This window comes from Schistocerca nitens, chromosome 2, assembly GCF_023898315.1.
Source record: "Schistocerca nitens isolate TAMUIC-IGC-003100 chromosome 2, iqSchNite1.1, whole genome shotgun sequence".
NCBI classification, from domain to species: Eukaryota; Metazoa; Arthropoda; class Insecta; order Orthoptera; family Acrididae; genus Schistocerca; species Schistocerca nitens.
The window spans coordinates 825,790,413-825,816,196 of NC_064615.1; the positions used below are offsets into that span (position 1 = coordinate 825,790,413).

The 25,784-nt window shown below is 43.0% G+C and overlaps 1 protein-coding gene across 3 annotated transcripts in view; it reads left to right on the forward strand.

Moving 5' to 3' along the window:
* Positions 1–384: 384 nt before the first annotated feature.
* LOC126237092 (fatty-acid amide hydrolase 2) overlaps positions 385–25,784 on the forward strand; it is a 180,461-nt gene continuing 155,061 nt past the window's right edge. Inside the window, exon 1 of one of the 3 annotated variants that reach the window (XM_049946895.1) lies at positions 385–519. In XM_049946895.1, coding sequence (XP_049802852.1) covers positions 457–519 — 63 coding nt within the window. In that variant the 5' untranslated portion in view covers positions 385–456. Of the gene's footprint in view, positions 520–831; positions 1,086–24,869; positions 25,090–25,784 lie in introns of those variants that run through there. The other 2 variants (XM_049946896.1, XM_049946897.1) reach the window with 2 other exon arrangements.

Here is a 25,784-nt window from a genome sequence, read left to right on the forward strand (position 1 = left end):
AAATACTTTCACTGCACCAAAAACACTAAATTATTCTACTTTTTGTGCACTTTCTGAAAATATAAGTAGATTCAATCCAGTTTCTAAAATTTCAAATTTTATTTTTTGGAAATTAATAAGTTTTAGTAAATAAGAATCTAACATCTTTGAAAATTGTTACTAATTCGATAAGACAAGTTTTCAAACCAAAAATTGTTTCAGCACGTTTAAATGTACGTGAGAAATATGTAAACAAAATATTTTCAAAAATTTCAAAAAAATGTGGCAAATATAAGAAGAAATACATTGGGGTCCACGAGACCCCAAGGTTATATTTGTGTATCTTCTAATAAGTGTTATATTTAAAGGGTTAAGACCACATCCTGCACCCTCCAGCAAAGATTATGATGAAGTAGAATATTGAGAGCACTTACGGAGAGTACAGTATCTGAAGGAAACAAGAGGAAACCGTAATATATGTTCCACAAAATACCGTTTGATATGCTCATAGTGACTGGCAAAATGAAACTGCAATGCTGTGCAAGGCATTATGCAACCATCTGTATATATGTTGTCTTACCCATTTTATTTTCTGAGTTTAACAGGCTGCTGTGACTGTATACTGTGAAGCGTAATATACTTCAAAACAATTATATTAACAGTTTTGACAGTTAATTACTGTTACTGTTTTATTACGAATTCTACGTCGCTGCGCGAAAGACATTTGTCCAGTTTTCCGTCTTTGTCTTACCAAACTAATCTGATCTTTCCTGTATTGATACAAAGTACGATACAAAACGTCAAAATACAGCCAAAGATTACAATGTTGTCATGTAGTATGTACGAATTTGTAAGAGCGCTGCCGGCAACAATATTCTGAGAGTGACGTGCGGGTTATTGGGAGTAGAAAGTGGTCACGAATGTGTGATTTATGTAATTTATGGTTGGGATGCATAAGTAGTTGTTTGTTGTACTAATGGAAATTTTGTGAATGGAAACAAACGTAAAAACTGTATTGTCTGTAGGTAGGTAGGAAATAGATGTGAGAGGAAATCATTCGAAGACAAGCTATCTCCTTGAACATGCCCCGCAGACAACGGACAGAGGTATCATAATTTTTTTATGTATAACAAACCGTTTTTTATGTCTGACATTTAACTGTCTAGGAGTTCAGGTTTGATCAGAAATGTTGAATAACAACACAATATATTGCCTTGATCATTCATGCTACTAGGATATCTGCGAAACCTACGGAGAGCGTATCATAGAGGGGGAGAAAACAGCCACTTTCCACGAACAGAAATATATTTTTGGCAGTGTGAATTCGTCATAACATTTCCCCAGAATAAAATAGAGCGCACAAGTCTTATAGCGCGTGTCGCGTAATTAATCACACGTTAGTTGGCTCATTTTATTTCTCACCTCGGATATACATCGACAGCATTACAATCGGTGATACCCGCATTGCTACTGTGCTTGTACATAAGCATTCATATGTACCAAAAGAACACTTTTCTGTTAAACACATTATCTGGTTAGCACAGATTATTATCAACAAGGTTTGATTTGGGCTTTTATCTGTTGCCAAAGTAGAGTATTATTTGATGTTCGTATTTATGTTTTACTATTGGAGCTTGATGTCTTGCTGCACTTTTGCAATATTTGATGATGGTTGCAGGGATAGCAGTCTACTAGAATTTTCCCAATGTTAGAAGTTTACCAGTAGATTGCTTCCACATTGTCCATTTACTCATTAAATCAAAGGGATAATTAATTACTTTCATTGCGCATCTGAATTTTAGTGCCATATTGTACCATATAATGATTATCTAGGAAGTATACAGTTTCCATCTGTGGGACAACTAGCCTGTCAAAGATATAGTAATAGTGAGTTATTGGTTTTATGAGAGCTGTGTCCAAGTAAAAGTCTTCTGCAGTTTTCATTTACGAATAGATGACTTCTTGTCCAGCTTGAACACCCCCCCTGTACTGACAATGTTGTTGATAATCCTGAATGTGGGAAGCCAACATGTATATGAAAATATATCTACATGCTTTCAGTCACCATGTCTCAATTCGGATGTAGGCCTATACAGTTGAGGAGTTCACTGTACTGACATAAGACTCCTGCTGTAACAGGGTATCTGAGATAGGCATAGGTCAAGTTGAGTAAACTATTCAGAAAAACATCAGAATTCATCAGCAAACCTCTCCTGCCATCCTAAGAATGTCATACAGTGTGAACATGTTGAATAACAGTGCAAGAAACTTGTACGTCTTCCATATTTAAGGCTCGTTGATGGAAAACGTTATATATTTGGAAAAAAGTAAGACCAGCCTTTAGTCCTAAAAACGAAGGGGAGCTTATGTAAAGTTTGGACGGTAGGGGACGAGGTACCGGCAGAAGTGAAGCTGTGAGGATGGGGCGCATGTCGTGCTTGAGTAGCTCAGATGGTAGAGCACTTGCCCGCGAAAGGCAAAGGTCCCGAGTTCGAGCCTCGGTCCGGCTCACAGTTTTAATCTGCCAGGAAGTTTCATACCAGCGCACACTCCGCTGCAGAGTGAAAATTTCATTCTGGAAACATGTCCGTGTGTTTGCAGTTCAACAAACAGCATTTCCGAAAACCTGGACCACATATCCTCTTGTAGATCTTCATTTCCCCAGTCAGAATCAGCATAACGGAGAAGAGCATTTGAATTTCCTCTTTTTTTAACACAGACCAACATAAAGTGCTCCTTTAATATACCGAAGAATTCATTTCAAACCTTTCCAGTAGAATTCTGTTGGTTTATTTTGATGTGTACTAAAATATTTAACTGAAGCACTTGTGTCTGGTCTTGTAGTTGTCATTTCATACATTAAGCAACCTATTAATTCTCTGTGTGGTCTAGTTTCAACCATTTCGCCACAAACACCCTCACTGAGTTTGACTTCCATTGACGTTTTAAAGGGTTTACAGTCTTCCTTGTTGAATCTTTTCAATACGTTTTCGAGATAAATGTATTGCCTAAGAAACATTTTGTATATTTATTCCAAGGAATAGTTTTAGTTCTCAAAGTTTTCACAATTGAAGTCTAATTTTGACTTCTTCTTAACATGTGTGATTTTGCTTTTACAATTCAAAACAATTAGAATATAATCCATGAACAGTAGCAAAAAAAGTGTTATAATCATCAGTGTATTCAGCATGGAGACATCCACGGACTTCAGTTTATTGAAACATGATTTCCTTCATAAATTTATCAGATGTAGAGTTCCAAGTCCTTGGTGCCTGCTTCAGACCACATAAAGCTTTACTGAGGTTGCATACCTTAATCTTTATACCTTGAGGAACTTTCATACAATTTTTTTTTTCAGTCAGTTCTCCATGCAAGAATACATTCTGTACATCAGTTTGTTTCAAATCATGCCCATTCACCACACTAAGAAAAGTCCTCAGTGTTGAGAGTTCAGCGACAGGAGCACGTGTCTCCTCATAATCATATCATTTTACTTAAACACCGTCTTCAATAACTAAATGTGCCTTATGCCTTTCAGTATTTCCAGATGCATCTCACTTTACTTTGAATATGCACTTATTGTCAATGATTGTTTTATTTGTTGTAAGTGATGAATAAGTCTAAGTTCCGTTAGATGACAGAGAATTCAATTCTCCCTATATTGCTTTTGTCCTTTCTTCTTTGTCATGCCAACTATTCGCAGCTTTGTCATTCAAGGCTAATCCTCCAAGTATCTAGGTTTTCTTGTTATTGTATTATTTTTCCATAGAGGCTCTGCTTCCATAGTTTTTTTTCTGAAGGCACAGACTTTGATTTATCTTCAACACTTTGTTCAGTTTCCTCTGAGTTAATTTCATTCTGATGATGCCCTTGATCTTCTGTTATGTTCTGCATTATATTGTCCATTTGAACAGTTGCCTTCAAGATCCTATCACCGCTACTTTCACTTTCGATTAGAAACTCATCTTCTCAAAAAATTACAACTCTTCCAAACACAATCTTGTGTTGTTTGGGGCATCATAATCTGTAACCATTGGGCCAATATCCAGTCGTGAACCATTTTAGTGATCTGCAGTAAAACTTAGTTGTCAGTAGTGCCTTTGGAATGTGCAAGTATGCAACACATCCGAATATATGTATTTTCTTCAAATTTGGCTTTCTTCCAGACCATAGCATTGCTGAGATTTCTGTATCTAAAACTGAAGTATGACTACAATTAACGATAAAAATAGCTGCCAATACCACTTATGACCAAAACTTCATCCTAAATTTGCATTCAAGAATCATACAATGAACCTTTTCAATGATGTCTGATTTAGTAGTTTTATCAATCAATTTTGCTGAGGTGTGTACCTTGTTATAAACTTGAACTGTACTCCCATTTCATCAAAGAAATGTACTCACGGCCATTGGCACTTCCGATCTTCTGATTTTCATGTTAAAATGAGCAGTAGCGATTCCATAGTATACTGTGAAATAAACGAACACTTCAGTCTTCGACTGAAGAGTATAAGCTGCTATAAAGTGAGTATGATCATCAGTGAAAGTCACTGTATATTTCTTTCCATCAAAAGACACAGGCATTTATAGGACCAAGTACATCTCTTCGTTTCAGTTAAAGTAGTTGCTTGGCTCATTTCAGTTCAGCTCAAGCATGAGACTGTGTATGACATAATCATGTTGGTTTACCCTCTGTGTATGTCAAATATTTATTTACAAGTTCAGAAAAGTTTATTTTGTCCAATACCTTGGCTAGATAATGAAGCTTCTTCATATTTTCAAGGTTCAAATATCCTAAATGTTTATGCCACAAGTCTACATCACTGTTTGAAACATAGACACTATATATAGAACTCTTAATACATATGAATGAAAGGGTATACACACCTGGATCTTTTGTGTGTGATAGAACTCTTAGTACCTTTGAACGAGAGGATATACATGCCTGAATCTTTTCTGTGTGAGCTACAGTGATAACTGTTTTACCCTTTTAGTTTGAACGTACAGAATTTTCAGAAGTAATGCAGTATCCAGTCATTTCTAGATTAAACACTGACAATATGTTACTTAATAAACCTTATACTACATGCACATCTTTTATTTATTTCTTTCCTCAAAAAATGCTTTCAGCATCAACTTCTCCAGCATTTCTGGTAAAGAAAAATGTATCTGTTTGGCAACCCTTATTCTTTTTGGATTTTCTAGTTCCCTCACATTCTCCAAAGGAACAGATTCATTAATTAAATGTTCTGTTGCTCCCCCCTTCCCTCCCCATGTGTCTAGAAACCAATCGACCTTGCCATGTGGAAAATTTCCAGTAGCAACTGAGAAAGAAAAATTATTTTAACTGCCATCTATTTCTTGCACATTTTTCACTAGTTTTGCAGAATTTATACTTTTATGCTTTGTGACAATTTAACTTTGTATTGTTCCCTAATATGACCCAGTTTCTCGCATCTGAAACAAATAATTTAGATCGATATGAAGCCTAAACCCAGAAGATATGATAATCAGTAATGCTAATATTATGACCATACCCCCCCTCCCCCCCCCCCCCCAGACTTCCCCGAACCAGATCTCCCACTACTCCCTCTACTGTGGTACCTTCTCTGGGAACCACTTCCTGTACCTTGCTGGAATGTGTTGTTCTTTGGTGCCTACTAATGACGCCAAAGAGTGGCTGAAGGAGCCACGGCCGCTGGTTCCCTGGGCTGTCTGCTCTTCACATGTCCCTCCCTCTACGTGGATAGCCCCTTGAACACATCTTGCCCAACAAAGGTTACAAAGGAAGAAAAGAAGAAGAAGATTCGGGACAAGGCTCCTCTGATGTCCCTGGAGGCTTCACACACCCCACACAGTTGGAATCTGAGCCAGTGTTTGTGGATGTGGTTCCAGCCCCTCTGGTGACAGGCAGTGATCCTGTGGCATGGCCAGTCCTCCTAGCTCCTTAATGACTAACCTGGCCATCAGTCACGTTATCATTCAGTGGAACTGTAATGAGTACTTCTGTCAACTGTTGGAACTGCAGCGCCTTATTTCCTCTTCTTCCACAGTTTGCATTGCTCTCCAGAAATGCACTTCACTTCTCCAACGCTCCATAGCTATTGTGCATTATGTCGGAACAGTGCTGGTCCTGAGAGGGCATCTGGAGGGGTCTTTACATTTACATTGGTACGTACAGATGGCATCCCCCTTTTGAACTTGTTTGAAGCAGTAATGATACAGGTGCAAATGACTTCAGAGTCACAATTTGCAATGTTTATGTGGCTCCAGACAGACCTTTTACTTCTGTTGAAGTGACCACACTAATCAAACAACCCCCCCTCAACCACCACCACCACCACCACCACCACCACCACCACCACCTCCCCACCCTCCCCCTTTTCTCCTGCTTGCAGACTTCAGCGTGCACACCACTTCATGTGGTAGGAGCCTTCTAACCTTCTAGCTTCTCACAGACCAATGCCTCCTCAGTGATGGTTCTCCTATCTACTTCAGTGCTGCCCACGGCTATTTCAGCTATAAATTGAATTATGTCTCCCCCTAATCTTGTGGCTTCGCTACGTTGGTCAGTAATGATGACCTTAGTGACAGTGACCACTTTCTGGTGATACTGTCATTTACTTGCCACTGCTGGACAGATCAGCTACCACACTGCACACTTCACAGAGCCAACTGGCCTTTGTATGACTATGCTGTTATATTCACTGCCTCTCTGTCAGATTTTATTAATGAGGTTGTGCAAGGCGCCTCGGATACAATCATCCACACATCTGGAATTGCTATTCCTCTTTCTACAGGTTCCATCCCGGCCCCCACTCCCACCCCATCATTGACTAGTTCTGTGATGGACCAAAATCGACAGTAGCTGTGACATACCTTGCAGACCAACCTGATCACTTTTAAGCTACTTCTTGCTAAGACTCACTATCTAATCAAACACAGTGTAAGAAGCAATGGTAAGAGCACTGTGTCTCCTCCCTGGGGATGTATGCCTCTTTATCTTGTGTGGGCTAAGCTCCGTAGTATTATGGGCCTCCAATGATAAACAGCTGTTCCAGAGCCTGTCCTAAAGAGTGCTCTTTGTATGGACTCATCAATTCTTGCAGAACAACTTGCGACAGCATCAGCATCCTCTTCATTTCCCGCTACCTTTCTACTGCAGAAACATGAAGTTGAAGATATCCTCTTAGTCTTTACTCCCCGCCAAGCTGAGTCCTATTATAATGAATCCTTCATTGACTGGGACTACTTCAGGCTCTTGCCTCATCCCATAAGACAGCTCCAGGCCTTGATTCAGTTCATAATCAGATGATCCAACACTTGAATGTTCCCCAAAGGCAACATCTCATCAGGGTCTTCAACTGTCTTTGGCTCCAAGACATCTTCCCCTTGCAAAGGCAAGATAGCATAGTTATTCCAGTCCTTAAGCCAGGCAAGAACCCAATATCTCTGGACATTTACTGGCTGATTAACCCAACCAACATACTCTGTAAGCTACTTGAAAGTATGGTTGCCCAAAGGTTGTGCTGGATTCTCGAATCTTGGGGCCTTTTCCCCCTATCAGTGAGGTTCCTGGGAAGGACAATCCACAACCAACCATCTGCTTACATTAGAAACGGGAATCTTTTTTGACCTGCAGAAGGTGTATGACACTGCTTGGCACCATTACATTTTACTCATCCTCCCATGACTGGGGCTTTTGTGGCCCTCTGCTGATTTTTTATTTGTAAGTTTTTATCCCACTGCTTGTTGCAGGTTAGAGTTGGCAGTTTACTCAGCTCCCCACAGGTCCAAGAGAATGGCATCTGTAGGGCTCTGTCTTGAGTATCACTCTCCTCCTCATCACCATCAATGGGCTAGTGACCTATGATGAGCCATCGGGCACCCCTGCATTGTATGTCATCAAATTTTGCATTTGGTACAGCTCCAGCTCAGTCACCTCTGCTGAATGCCATCTTCCAAGGTGTCAAGTGGTGGGCCTCTGCATGGGCTCTTTCCCATGGTTTCTAATTCTCTCATACAAAAATGCAGGTCTTGCATTTCTGCTGTCGTACTATGGTCCATCCTTATCCAGGACCTTACTTAGGTACACAGCACCTAGACGTTTCTTGGGGCCCCTTTCTGATAAAAGGCTGACTTGGCTGCCTCATATTTGCCACCTGAAGACAAGCTGAACGCAGAAGCTTAAAGCTCTCTGCTTCCTTGCCAACACATCTTGGAATGCAGAGCATGCTACTGTTATCCATATTTATGGAGCATAGTTTCATCCCGACTGGACCATGGTTGCCAGGTTTATGGCTCGGCGGTTCACTCAGCTTTGAAACTGTTAGACCCAGTCCACTGTCGTGGCGTGCATCTGGCCACTGGTTGCTTTCAGATTAGTCCCATAGACAGTCGCTTCACCAAAGTGGGAATCTTCCCTCTGCAAATTTAACTGTTCCAGCTCTTGGTCTTTGCGCAATCACTGTTCAACAATACTGTGACAATCCCATCTATCCCACTCCTTTTTACATATGAGGAGTGTTATCCTGCTGATTCCCGCCCTCTGGTGGTACTACGAATTGGAATGTGCTTCGCTTCCCTGTTTAAGATCTCCATCTTGCGTACTCTCCTTTGGAGGGTACCCAGGCCACAGATTAGGACTGATCTCTTCCAAAGTCCTAAAGTCTGTCATCCCCAAGACCTTTCAGTGTCCATTATATCCTTTTCTTCAAGAGTTGCAGGGTGCTACCATCTTTTACACTGATGGCTCTAAAACTGTGGATCAGATAGGATATGCTTTTACATCTTCAGCTGGTATGGAGCATTGCCGGGAACGTGTAGTGTGCTTATGACAGAGCTGACAGCACATTTTATTAACTGTGCCTCCATTGACAATGTTTTTGTGTACTGACTCAGTGAGCAGTCTCCAGACTATTGACCGATGCTATTCTTGCTACCCTATGGTCTTTGCTATTGATGACCTCCTTGCTGACCTTCATCGCACTGCCTGTTCAGTTGTCTTTCTGTGGGTCCCAAGTCATGTAGGTATCCCGGGCAATGAACTGGTCTACCGTTTGGCTAGAGGAGCACTTGCTTGCTCCCTGTTTGCTGTGCCAACCCCATGTGTGGATTTGTTGGTTCACATGAGATCTCTGCTTGCTTGGAAATTTAATAACATCTGATGGGCTACTGCAAGTGTGGCACTCTTCATTCCATTGCTCCTCGAAGGAATCCACAGTCCTCTGTCATCTCCACAGCAGTCATACCAAGTTTAACGTGTAATGAGCCACCCCTTCACATCATGGTTGTGAAGCCTTACAGACAATAGCTCATATCTTGGTGGAATGCCTGCTCCTTTTGGACCTCGATGCTAAGTATAGACTTTCAGACTCATTGCCTCTGATGTTGGCGGATGATTCACGAGTGGTTGAACAGGTACTCAGTTCTCCTTGAAAGTGGCTTTTAATCTCAGTTATTAGGTTTTAATTTACCTCTGGAGCAGAGCACGATGGTTGGGGACGGGACGGGCGGGACGGGGCGGGACAGCACAGCACATCACGTCTCCCACTATATGCTAGGTCTGGGGGATCCCCGGACCTATCTCCTCGACCAGGATACTCTCTCATCCCTCTTTTACTCTGTTGTAATCACTTTTAGAATCGGTTTGTGTGCTTTCTGGTTCGCCCAATTTTCTATTCGGAGTGTTGCACTTCGTTGTGTAGTCGGCTGTCTTGAGTATAATGGATCAGGAGTGGGACTGATGTGGGTGGAATGTTTCTTGTTGCATGCAGAGCCCCGAGGCTGCCCACCTGCTGACTTCCCTGTTTCCTTCATATAGCTCTTATTATTGATGGTGCAAAAGATGTCCATTACAGTTTGAACCTTTTCGCTTTTACTGTTATGAATCCCCCGACTAGATTAGAAAACATTCTTAGTGGACGTCACTACCTCCGATGCACCACTCTTGGATCGAGGGACTGATGACCATGTTATTTGGTCCCTTACCCCTTCCCCCCCCCCCCCCCCCCTCCACCCCTCTTGCCCTTCCACCAATGAACCAACCAATCAACTAGTGTACTAGACTACCCTTTATGAAGCTCAGTTTCAGTTGATCACTTGACAAGTTTTCCAGAACAGTACCAACAACTTTGTATTCTGGAGGCATTGTTTGTAACTAATTGCACACTATATCAGTTTCTTCAGTATTAGCACTCAGTTCTTACAAATCATGTATTAACTTATCATACTTAAAATAATTACTTTCAAAAATATTGTCATTTGGAGTAAACTTTATAGTCAGAGTCTTTCTTGATATAAATCCCAGAAACTAAGCCAGTGAAGTCCTCCCGGCCAGGGAAACCCAAGGAGCAGCAAGAAAAATCCAAAAAGAAAACCCCTAAGACCAAGGAAATTGCGGTGGCATCCACACCACCACTACCTACAAGCTCTGCGGCTGAGGATGGGGTGGAGATTTTGGCATCTGCTGAGGACCTAGATCTCGCCAGACTCTGACACAATGGATTTAGACTGCTCAGGCATAAATCAGTGGCAGCAGGTGACTCTGAGGCGTAAACTGCCTAATTGAATGTTCCATGCCTTCCTAGTCACACGATGTCATCCTCCAGTGGAATTGCGGCGGTTTTTTCCACCGCCTGGCTGAGCTATGACAACTGTTAAGCTTTACACCTGCTATCTGCATTGCCCTCCAGGAAACCTGGTTCCCAGCAATGCAGACCCCTGCCCTCCGTGGCTATAAGGGATATTACAGGAACTGTAGCGACTATAATCGAGTGTCAGGTCTCGGTCTGTAGTGAACATGTGACACTTCAAACCCCTCTTGAAGCTGTGGCTGTCCGAGTAAGGATGACGCAGGAAATAACTGTGTGCAATGTATATCTTCCTCCAGATCGTGCAGTACCCCTGAATGTATTAGCTGCACTGATTGATCAACTCCCTAAACCTTTCATACTTCTGGGAGATTTTAATGCCCATAACCCCTTGTGAGGTGGTACCAGGTTTACTGACCGAGGCAGAGATTTTGAAACTTTACTGTCGCAATTTGACCTTTGCCTCTTAAATACTGGGGCTGCCACACATTTCAGTGTGGCTCATGGTAATTACTTGCCCATTGATTTACCACTTTGCAGCCCAGGACTTCTCCCATCTATCCACTGGAGAGCATATGACGACCTGTGTGGTAATGACCACTTCCCCATCTTCCTGTCACTGCCCCAGTGTCAGGCACGTGGACACCTGCCCAGATGGGCTTTGAACAGGGTGGACTGGGGAACTTTCACCTCTGCTTCCACTGCTGAATCTCCCCTACATGTTAACATCATTGTGATGGTTGAGCAGGTGACTACGACAATTGTTTCTGCAGCAGAAAACGCGACCCCTTGCTCTTTATGGTGCCTGAGGCGTAGGGCAGTCCCTTGGTGGTTGCCAGAAGTCGCTGAAGCAATTAAGGAGCTCGGTGAGCTCCACAGTGGCATAAGTGGCACCCTTCCCTGGAGTACCTCATAGTCTTTAAACGGCTCCGTGCCCGTGTTCGCTACCTCATGAAACAATGGAAGTAGGAGTGTTGGGAGAGATACATCTCCACTATTGGGTGCCACACGTTGCCTTCCCAAGTCTGGGCAAAGATCAAAGGTCTTTTCAGGTACCAGGCCTCAACAGCTGTCCCTGATGTTACCATAAATGGCGAGTTAAGTACCGACGCAAACGCGATTGCCGAGCACTTTGCTCGAGCCTCTGCATTGGAGAATTACGCCCCGCCTTTTGCACACTCAAACGGCGGCTGGAAGGGAACGTCCTCTCATTCACTACACGCTGCAGTGAATCCTATAGCGCCCCATTTACAGAGTGGGAGCTCCTCAGTGCCCTTGCACATTGCCCCAACACAGCTCCTGGTCCTGATCGCATCCACAGCTAGATGATTAAACATCTATCATCTGACTACAAGCGACATCTTCCTGTCATCTTCAACGGGCTCTGGTGCGATGGCGTCTTTCCATTGCAATGGCTGGAGAGCACCATTATTCCGGTGCTCAGACCCGCTCAAAACCCGTGTGATGTGGATAGCTATTATCCCATCAGTCTCTCCAACGTTCTTTGTAAGCTGCTGGAACGTATGGTATGTCGGCGGTTGGGTTGGGTCCTGGAGTCACGTGGCTTGTTGGCTTCATGTCAGGGCTGCTTCTGCCAGGGTCGCTCTACCACTGATAATACAGTTCCGCACTGTCGCCTGATAAACAAAGTAAGAGCCTATGGAATATCAGACCGGCTGTGTGGCTGGATTGAAGAGTTTTTAGCAAACAGAACACAGCATGTTGTTATCAATGGAGAGATGTCTACAGATGTTACAGTAACCTCTGGCGTGCCACAGGGGAGTGTTATGGGACCATTGCTTTTCTCAATATATATAAATGACCTAGTAGATAGTGTCGGAAGTTCCATGCGGCTTTTCGCGGATGATACTGTAGTATACAGAGAAGTTGCAGCATTAGAAAATTGTAGCGAAATGCAGGAAGATCTGCAGCAGATAGGCACTTGGTGCAGGGAGTGGCAACTGACCCTTAACATAGACAAACGTAATGTATTGCGAATACATAGAAAGAAGGATCTTTTGTTGTATGATTATATGATAGCGGAACAAACACTGGTAGCAGTTACTTCTGTAAAATATCTGGGAGTGTGCGTGCGGAACGATTTGAAGTGGAATGATCATATAAAATTAATTGTTGGTAAGGCGGGTACCAGGTTGGATTCATTGGGAGAGTCCTAGGAAAATGTAGTCCATCAGCAAAGGAGGTGGCTTACAAAACACTCGTTCGACCTATAGTTGAGTATTGCTCATCAGTGTGGGATCCGTACCAGATCGGGTTTACGGAGGAGATAGAGAAGATCCAAAGAAGAGCGGCGTGTTTCGTCACAGGGTTATTTGGTAACCGTGATAGCGTTACGGAGATGTTTAATAAGCTCAAGTGGCAGACTCTGCAAGAGAGGTGCTCTGCATCGCGGTGTAGCTTGCTCGCCAGGTTTCAAGAGGGTGCGTTTCTGGATGAGGTACCGAATATATTGCTTCCCCCTACTTATACCTCCCGAGGAGATCACGAATGTAAAATTAGAGAGATTCGAGTGTGCACGGAGGCTTTCAGACAGTCGTTCTTCCCGCGAACCATACGCGACTGGAACAGAAAAGGGAGGTAATGACAGTGGCACGTAAAGTGCCCTCCGCCACACACCGTTGGGTGGCTTGTGGAGTATAAATGTAGATGTAGATGTAGAATCTTGTGTCCATCGAGTCTGCCATCCGAACAGCCTTTTCCAGACGGCAACACCTGATTGCCATCTTTTCTGACTTACGTAAAGCATACTACATGACTTGGTGACATCATATCCTTGCCACATTGTATGAGTGGGGTCTCTGGGGAAGACTCCCGATTTTTATCCAAAAGTACTTGTCACTACATACTTTCCGTGTCCAAGTTGGTGACTCCTATAGCTCCATCCATATCCAGGAGAATGGAGTCCCGCAGGGCTCTGTATTGACTGTCTCTCTATTTTTAATGGCCATTAATGGTCTAGCAGCAGCTGTCTGTATGCAGATGACTTCTGCATTTCGTACTGTTGCTCCAGTACTGTAGTCGCTGAGCGGCGCCTCCAGGGAGCTATCCACAAGGCGCAGTCATGGGCTCTAGCCCATGGCTTCCAGCTTTCAGCCTCAAAGTCGTGTGTCATGCACTTCTGTCGGCGTTGTACCGTTCTTCCAGAACCCGAACTTGACCTTAATGATGATCCACTTACTGTAGTGGAGACATATCAGTTCCTAGGACTGGTTTTCAGTGCTCGATTGACTTGGCTCCCTTATCTTTGTCAGCTTAAGCAGAAGTTCTGGCAGCACCTCAATGCCCTCCGTTGCCTGAGCAACACCAATTGGGGTCCAGATCGCTGTACGCTGCTGCAGCTCTACAGAGCCCTTGTCCAATCCCGAATTGACTATGGGAGTGTGGTTTATGGTTCGGCAGTGCCTTCAGCATTGCATTTACTCGACCTTGTGCACCACTGTGGGGTTTGATTAGCGACAGGAGCTTTTAGCACGAGTCCAGTGACCAACGTACTGGTGGAGGTTGTGTCCCTCCACTGCAGATGAGACGTGCGAAACTGCTCGCCAGTTACGCAGCTCACATTCGTAGTTCCTCTGAGCATCCGAATTACCGCCTCCTTTTCCCACCCGCGGCAGTTCATCTCCCGCATCGGCGGCCCAGATCGGGGCTAACGATTGCAGTTCGCATGCGGTCCCTTCTCTCCGAACTGGAGTCGTTCCCTTTACCACCTCTGCTTGCAGGCCATTCATTTACGCGTCCATGGTGTACACCTTGGCTGCAGCTCCGTCTGGACCTTTTGCATGGCCCTAAGGAATCCGTTAACCCCACCGCTGTCCGCTGTCACTTCCTCTCGATTCTTGATGTGTTCCGGGGCTGTGAAGCAGTTTACACCGATGGCTCAGTGGCTGATGGTCACGTAGGCTTCGCATATGTTCATGGAGGACATACTGAACAGCACTCCTTGCCAGATGGCTGCAGTGTTTTCACTGCAGAGCTGGCGGCCATATCTCATGCTCTTGAGTACATCCGCTCACGCCCTGGCGAGTCATTTCTCCTGTGTACTGACTCGCTGAGCAGCCTACAAGCTATCAACCAGTGCTACTCTCACAACCCTCTGGTAGTGTCCATTCAGGAGTCCATCTATGCCCTGGAACAGTCCCACTGTTCCGTGGTGTCTGTGTGGACCCCAGGACAGGTCGAAATCCTCGGCAATAAAATTGCCAATGGGCTGGCCAAACAGGCGACCCGGAAACCGCTTCTGGAGGTTGGCATCTCTGAAGCTGACCTGTGTTCTGTCTTACACCGCATGGTTTTCCGGCTTTGGGAGACGAAATGGCATAACAGCATACACAACAAACTGCGTGTCATTAAGGAGACTGTGAATGTGTGGAAGTCTTCCATGCAGGCCGCTCGCAGGGAATCAATTGTCCTCTGCCGGCTCCGCATTGGACATATGTGGCTAACACATGGTTACCTATTCCGTCACGAGGACCCACGTCAGTGTCGCTGTGGCTCTCAAATGACAATTGTCCACCTCTTGGTGGTCTGCCCACTTTTAGCTGCTGTGCGGCAGACTTTTAACTTTCCCAACACCCTGCCTTTGGTGTTGGGCGAAAATGCCTCCACAGCATCTGTAGTTTTACGTTTTACCTGTGAGAGTGGGTTTTATACTTCCATGTAGGTTTTAGCGCATATTCTTTGTCCCTCTGTGTCCTCCACCGTAGTGCTTTTTGGGTGGAGGTTTTAATGTGTTGCAGAGTGGCCTGGCTTTTCCTTTTTATTCTCGTGGTTGGCCAGCCACTGTAATCTGCTTTCATGTTTTACTCTCTTCTGTTTCTAGTGTGTCTCTGTTGTTTTCTTGTCCTCTTTCGTTCCTTTTAGTGTTCGTTGCCTTCCCTTCGTTCTTGTGGCTTTTTCTTTCTTTCCGTTTTGTGTTATATGTTTCGTCCATTTTATTCTCACACTTGTGGCATTGTTTTATTAGGAACAAGGGACCAATGACCTCGTAGTTTGGTCCCTTTTCCTGCCTTTAAACCAACCAACCAACCTTTTTCCACCTTTATTTGTTGTACTGTAAAACCTGGAACTTGTGTCCATAACTGTTGTTAATGCTAGAAATTACCAGGCATTTAGATAAGTATCAATTTATTACGTATCACAATAACAATTAAAACCACAGTGCAGCCATAAAAACAAGATACAGACAGAAAAGACAAAACAAGTATTGTCGTACATGAATTTTTTCGTTGTTTGAAAACAGTAGCTGGTTCTTTTGCTGTTTTTATTTGTGCTCTGCCAGCTACATTTTCTAGGGAAAAATGTTGAGTAGTTTCTGTGGCTAGTTCTCAATTTATTTAGTATTTTATGTCATGACTATATTATAGTTTTGTTTAAGTGTGAGGGAAGGGCTTTAACATGCATTTAGACATACACACTCTCATGGATGATTTTTATTTTTCATTGCAGTATGTTGTTAAGCAACCATGGGCCATTGTCCCAACAAGATTGCTTACAAGGAAAAGCTTTATTCTCACTAATGTTTAGTCAATATTCTGCAAGAGTGCTGAGAACCATGCTTTTGAGTGCTCTGAGATCATCATCATCAACAACAACACATGAACTTGTCTTGCAGCATTCTTAAGTGTTGGTTGAATCATACCTAAAGTTCACTCTTCTGGGTTTTTACCGTGCTAATTTTATGGATACACTCTTGGACAGTGGTTACGCCTTCTTTTAAACAGTTATTTCATCATTTGACATTGCTTTGTAATTTGCAGACAGCTCACTACCTTCAATACTTCTGCTAAGATGGGGGCTCCTCATCTTTTGGCTCGTGGTGTAATAGGGTAGCTACTCACTTGCAGTGTAATTGCTTTCAAAACTCTAGTAAAATACTGTATCCATCTGTTCAGACTATTTTGTTTATTTTTAATCAAATTTTCCTTTTTGTGATTAAATACTGTTATTTTGTGTCTATATTTTTGGGTTCTTCCTTTAATTTTCTTAGAAAATTTTCTTCTTTTGTTCCTATGGTAGGCTAAATGTTTTTTCCCTCTCTCTCTTTTTCCCTGTGGCTTTTCTGTTTTCCCTATGTACATACTTCTGTTGCCTATCTTCTCTTGCTTTGTATACTACCTGATTAGATCTTGTATTTTGTCATAAGCATTTCAATTTTGCTATGTTTTTCTGTTCCACACCCAGCATCATACAAGTCTTCATTTGTAACTCTCCTTGATAAGCCCAGTATTTCATGTGCCATTACCAGAACAGCATTTTTAACAAAGTTCCATTCTCTCTCGATATAGTCTCTACAGTCCTCTGTAAAAGATACTCTTGAACTATAGACCTGCCTTTCAGTTGTTGTATTTTCCATGCCTTTATTTTTGTGCTGTTTCCCTTTGCAACCATGATAAGTTTCTAATGGTCAACTCCCGAGACAGTGCACACAATTCCCGTATAAGACATCCATCTTTTTGATACCAGAACATGATCTATTTGTCTTACTTTATCCAGTCCAGATTGTTACAGGTCTTTTTGCAGACATTCGTGCTTGGGGAAACTGGTACTTTCTACCTTAAAATGTTTTTGGCAGTGAACTGTGTAATTCTCAGACCATAACTGTTAGTTTCATCATGCACATTTACTTTACCAGACACACTGTTGAAAGCCTCTTTCTTGCTCAGTTGGCATTATAGTGACAAAGGACTGTTTGAGGTCGTATCTAGTTTCTTTATCACAGACCACCTACCATCTGCAGATGATCATAAAAACAATCTGTCACATCACATGATTCTTCTATTGGAGAATATACACTATTTGACCAGAAAGTATCTGGACATCCCTATGTAATGTAAAATTGACCGTTAGAAGTACAAGAGAAGGACCTACCAGTATTAGAGGAGGAGGGAAGTATTGTGTTGCCAGTAGAGAAGCAGGAACAGCAGAATGGATCGGTTAGATGACATGAACTAGTGATTGGATGTCACCTGATTAGCAAATTGATGACGGACATTTCATCTCTTCTAAAGCTGGCCAAGTTAACTGTTGGTGATGTAATTATGAAGTGGAAATGCGAAGGAACAATCACAGCTAAACAAAGACCAGGCAGACTTCATATACTGAGGGACAGGGGCAATTATATATTCCAAAGGGTGTTTGTAAAAAATCACATTAAATCAGCAGGAGGAATGTTTCATGAGTTCCAAAGTGCTACCAGTTGTCTTGCTACCACAATGACTGTGCATGGGGAGCTAAAAAGATGGGTACATATCTGTGTTCATTGCTAAGTGACTCTTGAGGTGGTGTAAAGAGTGATGCCACTGGACAGTGGATGACTGGAAACAAGCAATTTCGAGTGATGAATCACGTTATATCTTGTGGCAGTCCAATGAAAGGATTTGGGTGTGACAAATGTCTGTAGAACATTACCTGCCATAATGTGTAGTGCCAACAATGAAGTATGTAGGAGATGGTGCTATGCCATGGGGTATTTTCGTGGTTAGGGTATGATCCCCTTATTGCATTTTACAGCATTGTGTACTGCATATTGTAGACAAACAGTTCATGATACTTGCATGAAAATGCATCCTGTCATAAAGCAGCAGTTGAGAGTTAATGGTTTGTGGACAGTAACATTCCTAAAAGGGACTGGCCTGCCCCAAGTTCCAAGCTGAACTCAATGGAAAACCTTTGGAATGAGTTTATAACATCGGCTTCACTCCAGACTGTGGTGTCCCGACTTTTGTAGTTTTGACTCTTGAGGAAGAACAGGCTGTCATTCCTCCACATACGTTCAAATAAGTCATTGGAAGTCCCTCCTCAAGCTGATACAAAGGCATAGGATGGACAGACCCCATGTTAAGGTCCACTAATAAGTGCCCTGATACTTTTAATCAGATAATGTATGTTTATGAATGTCATATCAGTTTCCTTTTGATACATAAAGTACGTATGCTTTCGTTATTTGAAGTAAAAGCAATAACAGCTCGAAGCATGCTTTGGGCTCTTTAAACCTTAACCTATGCTTCCTTCTCTCCCCTCCTTTCATGAGTAATGTAGGTAGAATTTCTGCTTATGTATCTCTCCATTTCCTGAGCTACAATAACTCTTGTTCAGCATCCTTGTATGGTCGGCCAACCACCGTCACTCTCTGTGTGTTTTAATTTGTTTTGTCTGATCTCTGTCGGAGTCTTTCTTGTCCCGTGTCGTCTGATGTCTTTCCTGCTGTTCGTTTTTCTTCTCTTTGGGCGGTTTTAATTTTTTTTGGAAAAAGGGACTGATGACCATCGCAGTCTGGTCCGTTTAATCCCACAAACCAACCAACCAATCAGCATCCTTGTACCAATACTGTAGCTTTTGTCTGCAATGAGGTACAGTCATTCCATATACCAAATTTAAGCATAGTTAAGTTCATATTTCTCTTCCTTGCCACGGATAGTCTATGTAAGGACAGACTGACTTTCCTCGTTAAAGTATTCACGACGGTGGACATTTTACGAGAAAGGTGTATGAACCCTGTGCTCAAACTCAAAAATGAATGACCGGGCTTTCATTTCTGGGATAGCTTCCCATAAAGTGTTGATAACAAAGTGTATAAAGCCTTCCCTTGTCCTGTGTTGTAGGATACACTTCATGTGGCTCTTCAGCTGAGACCACCCTAGCAAGGGTGACCATACCAGTAGCCATACTATTGTCAACTTACACGCAGCTTCTGCATAACTCACGAGCTTTGTTGCCCAACACTGAAGATGCCTTTGATAAGGTGGTGTCCCTTAGTGGACAATGAAAACTTGATGGTGCCCCTTAGTGGACAATGAAAACTTGAGTAATGTCACTTCAACAGTTCATTCTGTTCTTGACCTTTGCACTTGAAGTACACCAGTTGTCCTCTTTAGTAATTGCAAAGAATTTTTATGGTTGGCTGATGTAGTACATTTAAACGTCCAGCACTCATTACCATTTAATTTCTTGGACTTACCAGAGGAGTAATTAAGTGTACCCCCCCCCCCCCGCCCCCCTCCGTGAGCCATGGACCTTGCCGTTAGTGGGGAGGCTTGTGTGCCTCAGCGATACAGATAACCATACCGTAGGTGCAGCCACAACGGAGGGGTATCTGTTGAGAGGCCAGACGAATGTGTGGTTCCTGAAGAGGGGCAGCAGCCTTTTCAGTAGTTGCAACGGCAACGGTTTGGATGATTGACTGATCTGGCCTTGTAACACCAACCAAAACGGCCTTGCTGTGCTGGTACTGCAAACGGCTGAAAGCAAGGAGAAACTACAGCCATAATTTTTCCCAAGGGCATGCAGCTTTACTGTATGGTTAAATGATGATGACGTCCTCTTGGGTAAAATATTCCGCAGGTAAAATAGTCCCCCATTCGGATCTCCGGGTGGGGACTACTCAAAAGGACGTTGTTATCGGGAGAAAGAAAACTGGCGTTCTACAGATCGGAGCGTGGAATGTCAAATCCCTTAATCGGGCAGGTAGGTTAGAAAATTTAAAAAGGGAAATGGGTAGGTTAAAGTTGAATATAGTGAAGATCGGTGGCAGGAGGAACAAGACTTTTGGTCAGGCGAATACAGGGTTATAAATACAAAATCAAATAGGGGTAATGCAGGAGTAGGTTTAATAATGAATAAAAAAATAGGAGTGCGAGTAAGCTACTACGAACAGCATAGGGAACGCATTATTGAAGCAAAGATAGACACGAAGCCCACGCCTACTACAGTAGTACAAGTTTATATGCCAACTAGCTCTGCAGATGACGAAGAAATTGAAGAAATGTATGATGAAATAAAAGAAATTATTCAGATAGTGAAGGGAGACAAAAATTTAATGGTCATGGGTGACTGGAATTCGGTAGTAGGAAAAGGGAGAGAAGGAAACGTAGTAGGTGAATATGGATTGGATTTAAGAAATGAAAGAGGAAGCCGCCTGGGTAAATTTTGCACAGAACACAACTTAATCATAGCTAACACTTGGTTCAAGAATCATAAAAGAAGGTTGTATAGATGGAAGAAGCCTGGAGATACTGACAGGTTTCAGATAGATTATATAATGGTAAGACAGAGATTTAGGAACCAGGTTTTAAATTGTAAGACATTTCGAGGGGCAGATGTGGACTCTGACCACAATCTATTGGTTATGAACTGCAGATTAAAACTGAAGAAACTGCAAAAAGATTGGAATTTAAGGAGATGAGACCTCGATAAACTGAAAGAACCAGAGGTTGTAGACAGTTTCAGGGAGAACATAAGGGAACAACTGACAGGAATGGGGGAAAGAAATAGAGTAGAAGAAGAATGGGTAGCTTTGAGGGATGAAGTAGTGAAGGTAGCAGAGGATCAAGTAGATAAAAAGACAAGGGCTAATAGAAATCCTTGGGTAACAGACCCAGTTCTAAGCAAAGAAGGGAAATCAGAAAGATGGAAGGAGTATATAGAGGGTCTATACAAGGGCGATGTACTTGAGGACAATATTATGGAAACTGTAGAGGATGTAGATGAAGATGAAATGGGAGATATGATACTGCATGAAGAGTTTGACATAGCACTGAAAGACCTGAGTCGAAACAAGGCCCCGGGAGTAGACAACATTCCATTGGAACTACTGACAGCCTTAGGAAAGCCAGTCCTGACAAAACTCTACCATCTGGTGAGCAAGATGTATGAGACAGGCGAAATACCTTCAGACTTCAAGAAGAACATAATAATTCCAATCCCAAAGAAAGCAGCCATTGACAGATGTGAAAATTACTGACCTATCAGTTTAATAAGTCATGGCTGTAAAATATCAACACAAATTTTTTACAGATGAATGGAAAAACTAGTAGAAGCCGACCTAGGGGAAGATCAGTTTGGATTCCTTAGAAATATTGGAACACATGAGGCAATACTGAACCTACAACTTATTTTAGAAGCTACATTAAGGAAAGGCGAACCTACATTTCTAGCATTTGTAGACTTAGAGAAAGCTTTTGACAATGTTGACTGGAATACTCTCTTTCAGATTCTAAAGGTGGCAGGTTGAGGGGCATGAAAGGGAAGCAGTGGTTGGGAAGGGAGTGAGACAGGGTTGTACCTCTCCCCGATGTTATTCAATCTGTATATTGAGCAAGCAGTGAAGGAAACAAAAGAAAAATTCGGAGTAGGTATTAAAATCCATGGAGAAGAAATCAAAACTTTGAGGTTCGCCGATGACATTGTAATTTTGGCAGAGACAGCAAAGGACTTGGATGAGCAGTTGAATGGAATGGATAGTGTCTTGAAAGGGGGACATAAGATGAACATCAACAAAAGCAAAATGAAGATAATTGAATGTAGTCGAATTAAGGCTGGCGATGCTGAGTGAATTAGATTAGGAAATGAGACACTTAAAAGTAGTAAAGGAGTTTTGCTATTTGGGGAGCAAAATAATTGATGATGGTCGAAGTAGAGAGGATATACACTCCTGGAAATGGAAAAAAGAACACATTGACACCGGTGTGTCAGACCCACCATACTTGCTCCGGACACTGCGAGAGGGCTGTACAAGCAATGATCACACGCACGGCACAGCGGACACACCAGGAACCGCGGTGTTGGCCGTCGAATGGCGCTAGCTGCGCAGCATTTGTGCACCGCCGCCGCCAGTGTCAGCCAGTTTGCCATGGCATACGGAGCTCCATCGCAGTCTTTAACACTGGTAGCATGCCGCGACAGCGTGGACGTGAACCGTATGTGCAGTTGACGGACTTTGAGCGAGGGCGTATAGTGGGCATGCGGGAGGCCGGGTGGACGTACCGCTGAATTGCTCAACACGTGGGGCGTGAGGTCTCCACAGTACATCGATGTTGTCGCCAGTGGTCGGCGGAAGGTGCACGTGCCCGTCGACCTGGGACCGGACCGCAGCGATGCACGGATGCACGCCAAGACCGTAGGATCCTACGCGGTGCCGTAGGGGACCGCACCGCCACTTCCCAGCAAATTAGGGACACTGTTGCTCCTGGGGTATCGGCGAGGACCATTCGCAACCGTCTCCATGAAGCTGGGCTACCGTTAGGCCGTCTTCCGCTCACGCCCCAACATCTTGCAGCCCGCCTCCAGTGGTGTCGCGACAGGCGTGAATGGAGGGACGAATGGAGACGTGTCGTCTTCAGCGATGAGAGTTGCTTCTGCCTTGGTGCCAATGATGGTCGTATGCGTGTTTGGCGCCGTGCAGGTGAGCGCCACAATCAGGACTGCATACGACCAAGGCACACAGGGCCAACACCCGGCATCATGGTGTGGGGAGCGATCTCCTACACTGGCTGTACACCACTGGTGATCGTCGAGGGGACACTGAATAGTGCACGGTACATCCAAACCGTCATCGAACCCATCGTTCTACCATTCCTAGACCGGCAAGGGAACTTGCTGTTCCAACAGGACAATGCACCTCCGCATGTATCCCGTGCCACCCAACGTGCTCTAGAAGGTGTAAGTCAACTACCCTGGCCAGCAAGATCTCCGGATCTGTCCCCCATTGAGCATGTTTGGGACTGGATGAAGCGTCGTCTCACGCGGTCTGCACGTCCAGCACGAACGCTGGTCCAACTGAGGCGCCAGGTGGAAATGGCATGGCAAGCCGTTCCACAGGACTACATCCAGCATGTCTACGATCGTCTCCATGGGAGAATAGCAGCCTGCATTGCTGCGAAAGGTGGATATACACTGTACTAGTGCCGACATTGTGCATGCTCTGTTGCCTGTGTCTATGTGCCTGTGGTTCTGTCAGTGTGATCATGTGATGTATCTGACCCCAGGAATGTGTCAATAAAGTTTCCCCTTCCTGGGACAATGAATTCACGGTTTTCTTATTTCAATTTCCAGGAGTGTAAAATGCAGACTGTCAATAGCAAGGAAAGCGTTTCTGAAGAAGAGAAATTTGTTAATATTGAGTATGGATTTGAGTGTCAGGAAGTCGTTTCTGAAAGTATTTGTATGGAGTGTAGCCGTATGGAAGTGAAACATGGACGATAAATAGTTTGGACAAGAAGAGAATAGAAGCTTTTGAAATGTGGTGCTACAGAAGAATGCTGAGGATTAGATGGGTAGATCACATAACTAATGAGGAGGTATTGAATAGGATTGGGGAGAAGAGAAGTTTGTGGCACAACTTGACTGGAAGAAGGGATCGGTTGGCAGGACATATTCTGAGGCATCAAGAGATCACCAATTTAGTATTGGAGGGCAGCGTGGAGGGTAAAAATCGTAGAGGGAGACAAAGAGATGAACACACCAAGCAGATTCAGAAGGATGTAGGTTGCAGTAGGTACTGGGAGATGAAGAAGAATGCACAGGATAGAGTAGCATGGAGAGCTTCATCAAACCAATCTCAGGCCTGAAGACCACAACAACAACAACAATTAAGAGTAATGCTTTCCTGTCATGTACCATTCCCAGGGACATTGTTAACATTGGCTTAGGCATGTGTAACTGTTCTGAAATTTCTCTAATAGAATGTGTGAATTTATGGACCCCCTAAAATTGTTTCATTTGAACTCCCGGTTATCCCCTTGACTCATCTGACGGTATGGTCATTTATCACAGTGAAGTGTAGTGCCTGCACTTATTATTCAGTGTTGATTAGCAAGATTTCACACAGAGGGAATACACTGTGATGCATAGACATGATTGACAATACAGTGTATATAACAAAACAAGCAGCCACATTTCTGCAATAGTGTCAAACAGCCTGCCCACTAACAAACTGGATGCTCCTACCTCGGACCATTTGCCTGTTATCTCTTGAATTTAATGGTAGATGTGGCAGATGTAGAAAATGGGAAGATATTTGCACATTCAGTTCCAACTCCTCCCCCCCTCCCCCTCTCTCCCATAGCCTCAACCTTTTTGTTTTTGTGTCCCTCCAGCTGCATGTGTGTTTTGAAGTATTTACATTTTTTAGGGATCTGGGAAGATCAAAAGTAGCAACATAAATTTGTATAATTTCAGTTCTGTGGTGTGCTAGTGAAAATAAAAGTATTTCATCTGCCACAGTTTATACCCATGTGTTGTGAAATTTGGGTAGGAGTCAGTTTTCATGTGTAATGATAGACAGTAGAATGCTGCCAGCCAACTCGTGTACATAATTTGAAGGTAAAATAGGAATGCTTCTTTCGCAATGGATCACTGTCATATCATCTGCTACTGATACTACTCAAGGTCATATACAATCAGCTGTCATTCTTATACGAGCACTTTAAGATTAGCTTCTGTAACTTTTGCTTCAGATTACACCCAGTTTCAACTTATTCTATCTGTTATCTAATGAATGGACTCTGATCAGTGGAATCTGTGCGTGTAATATCCTGTACCATTAAAAAGAAAACCGGAATACACATTCATGAAAGTTGTTACACCTGCAGGGTTTGTTGTTTTTGTGATGTGATTTAAACTGAAGTACAGTTTCATCAATGAAACTTACATATGTTGAGGAGGTACATAATTATTAAAGGGAATATTCTTGTGGGAGCAAAAAACATTTACAGAAAGTAAGGTAATAACAAATGTAAGACTTGTGTGGCCAAAATCTGTGTTAACGGAAATATTTTATAGTTGGCCTACAATGTGTTGTGTGTTCATTGCTGCAAATGACATAAGTGTTTTGACATTCACTCCTGTTTGTTTGCAGTGTTTAAAGTAGCTCTGAGTAATAATTTTGTAATGTTTATACACAGATCAGCTTGTGTGCACCTTCTTATCCATTTTGCTTGTACATGAATGATGTTTCTTCCAGTCCTGATCAGATATTATAAGTGCAGTATGATATGTTTAAGGAAGATAGAGTCCAGACTATAAAAGCGTTGTGTAAGTTTCTTGTTTACTGTCGTCATTTAGGCCAGGCTGTTTTATACAGAATATTATGCAATACCTACAGGAACACTCATACAGATAGTCACAACTTAAGTTGGTAAATACAGGAGAAGGAGCTTACTATATTAAAGAATTCTGGGCAACTTGATATAAAAGTTTTTCTGAAAGTAACATTTTTGACATTTGTGGGAAGTGTAACACTGCACATAAAAGCTGCTATTCATCCTCATACTTGTAAAGAAAATTATACAAGAACAGCTAAATTATAATCATGTCACCTATTCTGAAGGCACCAACTTCGTTAATAGTGAGCTTCCAGGTGTTCAGCTGAGTTTTCCCATTTTCTGCTCAATATTTTGACAACTGAACCAGCCATCT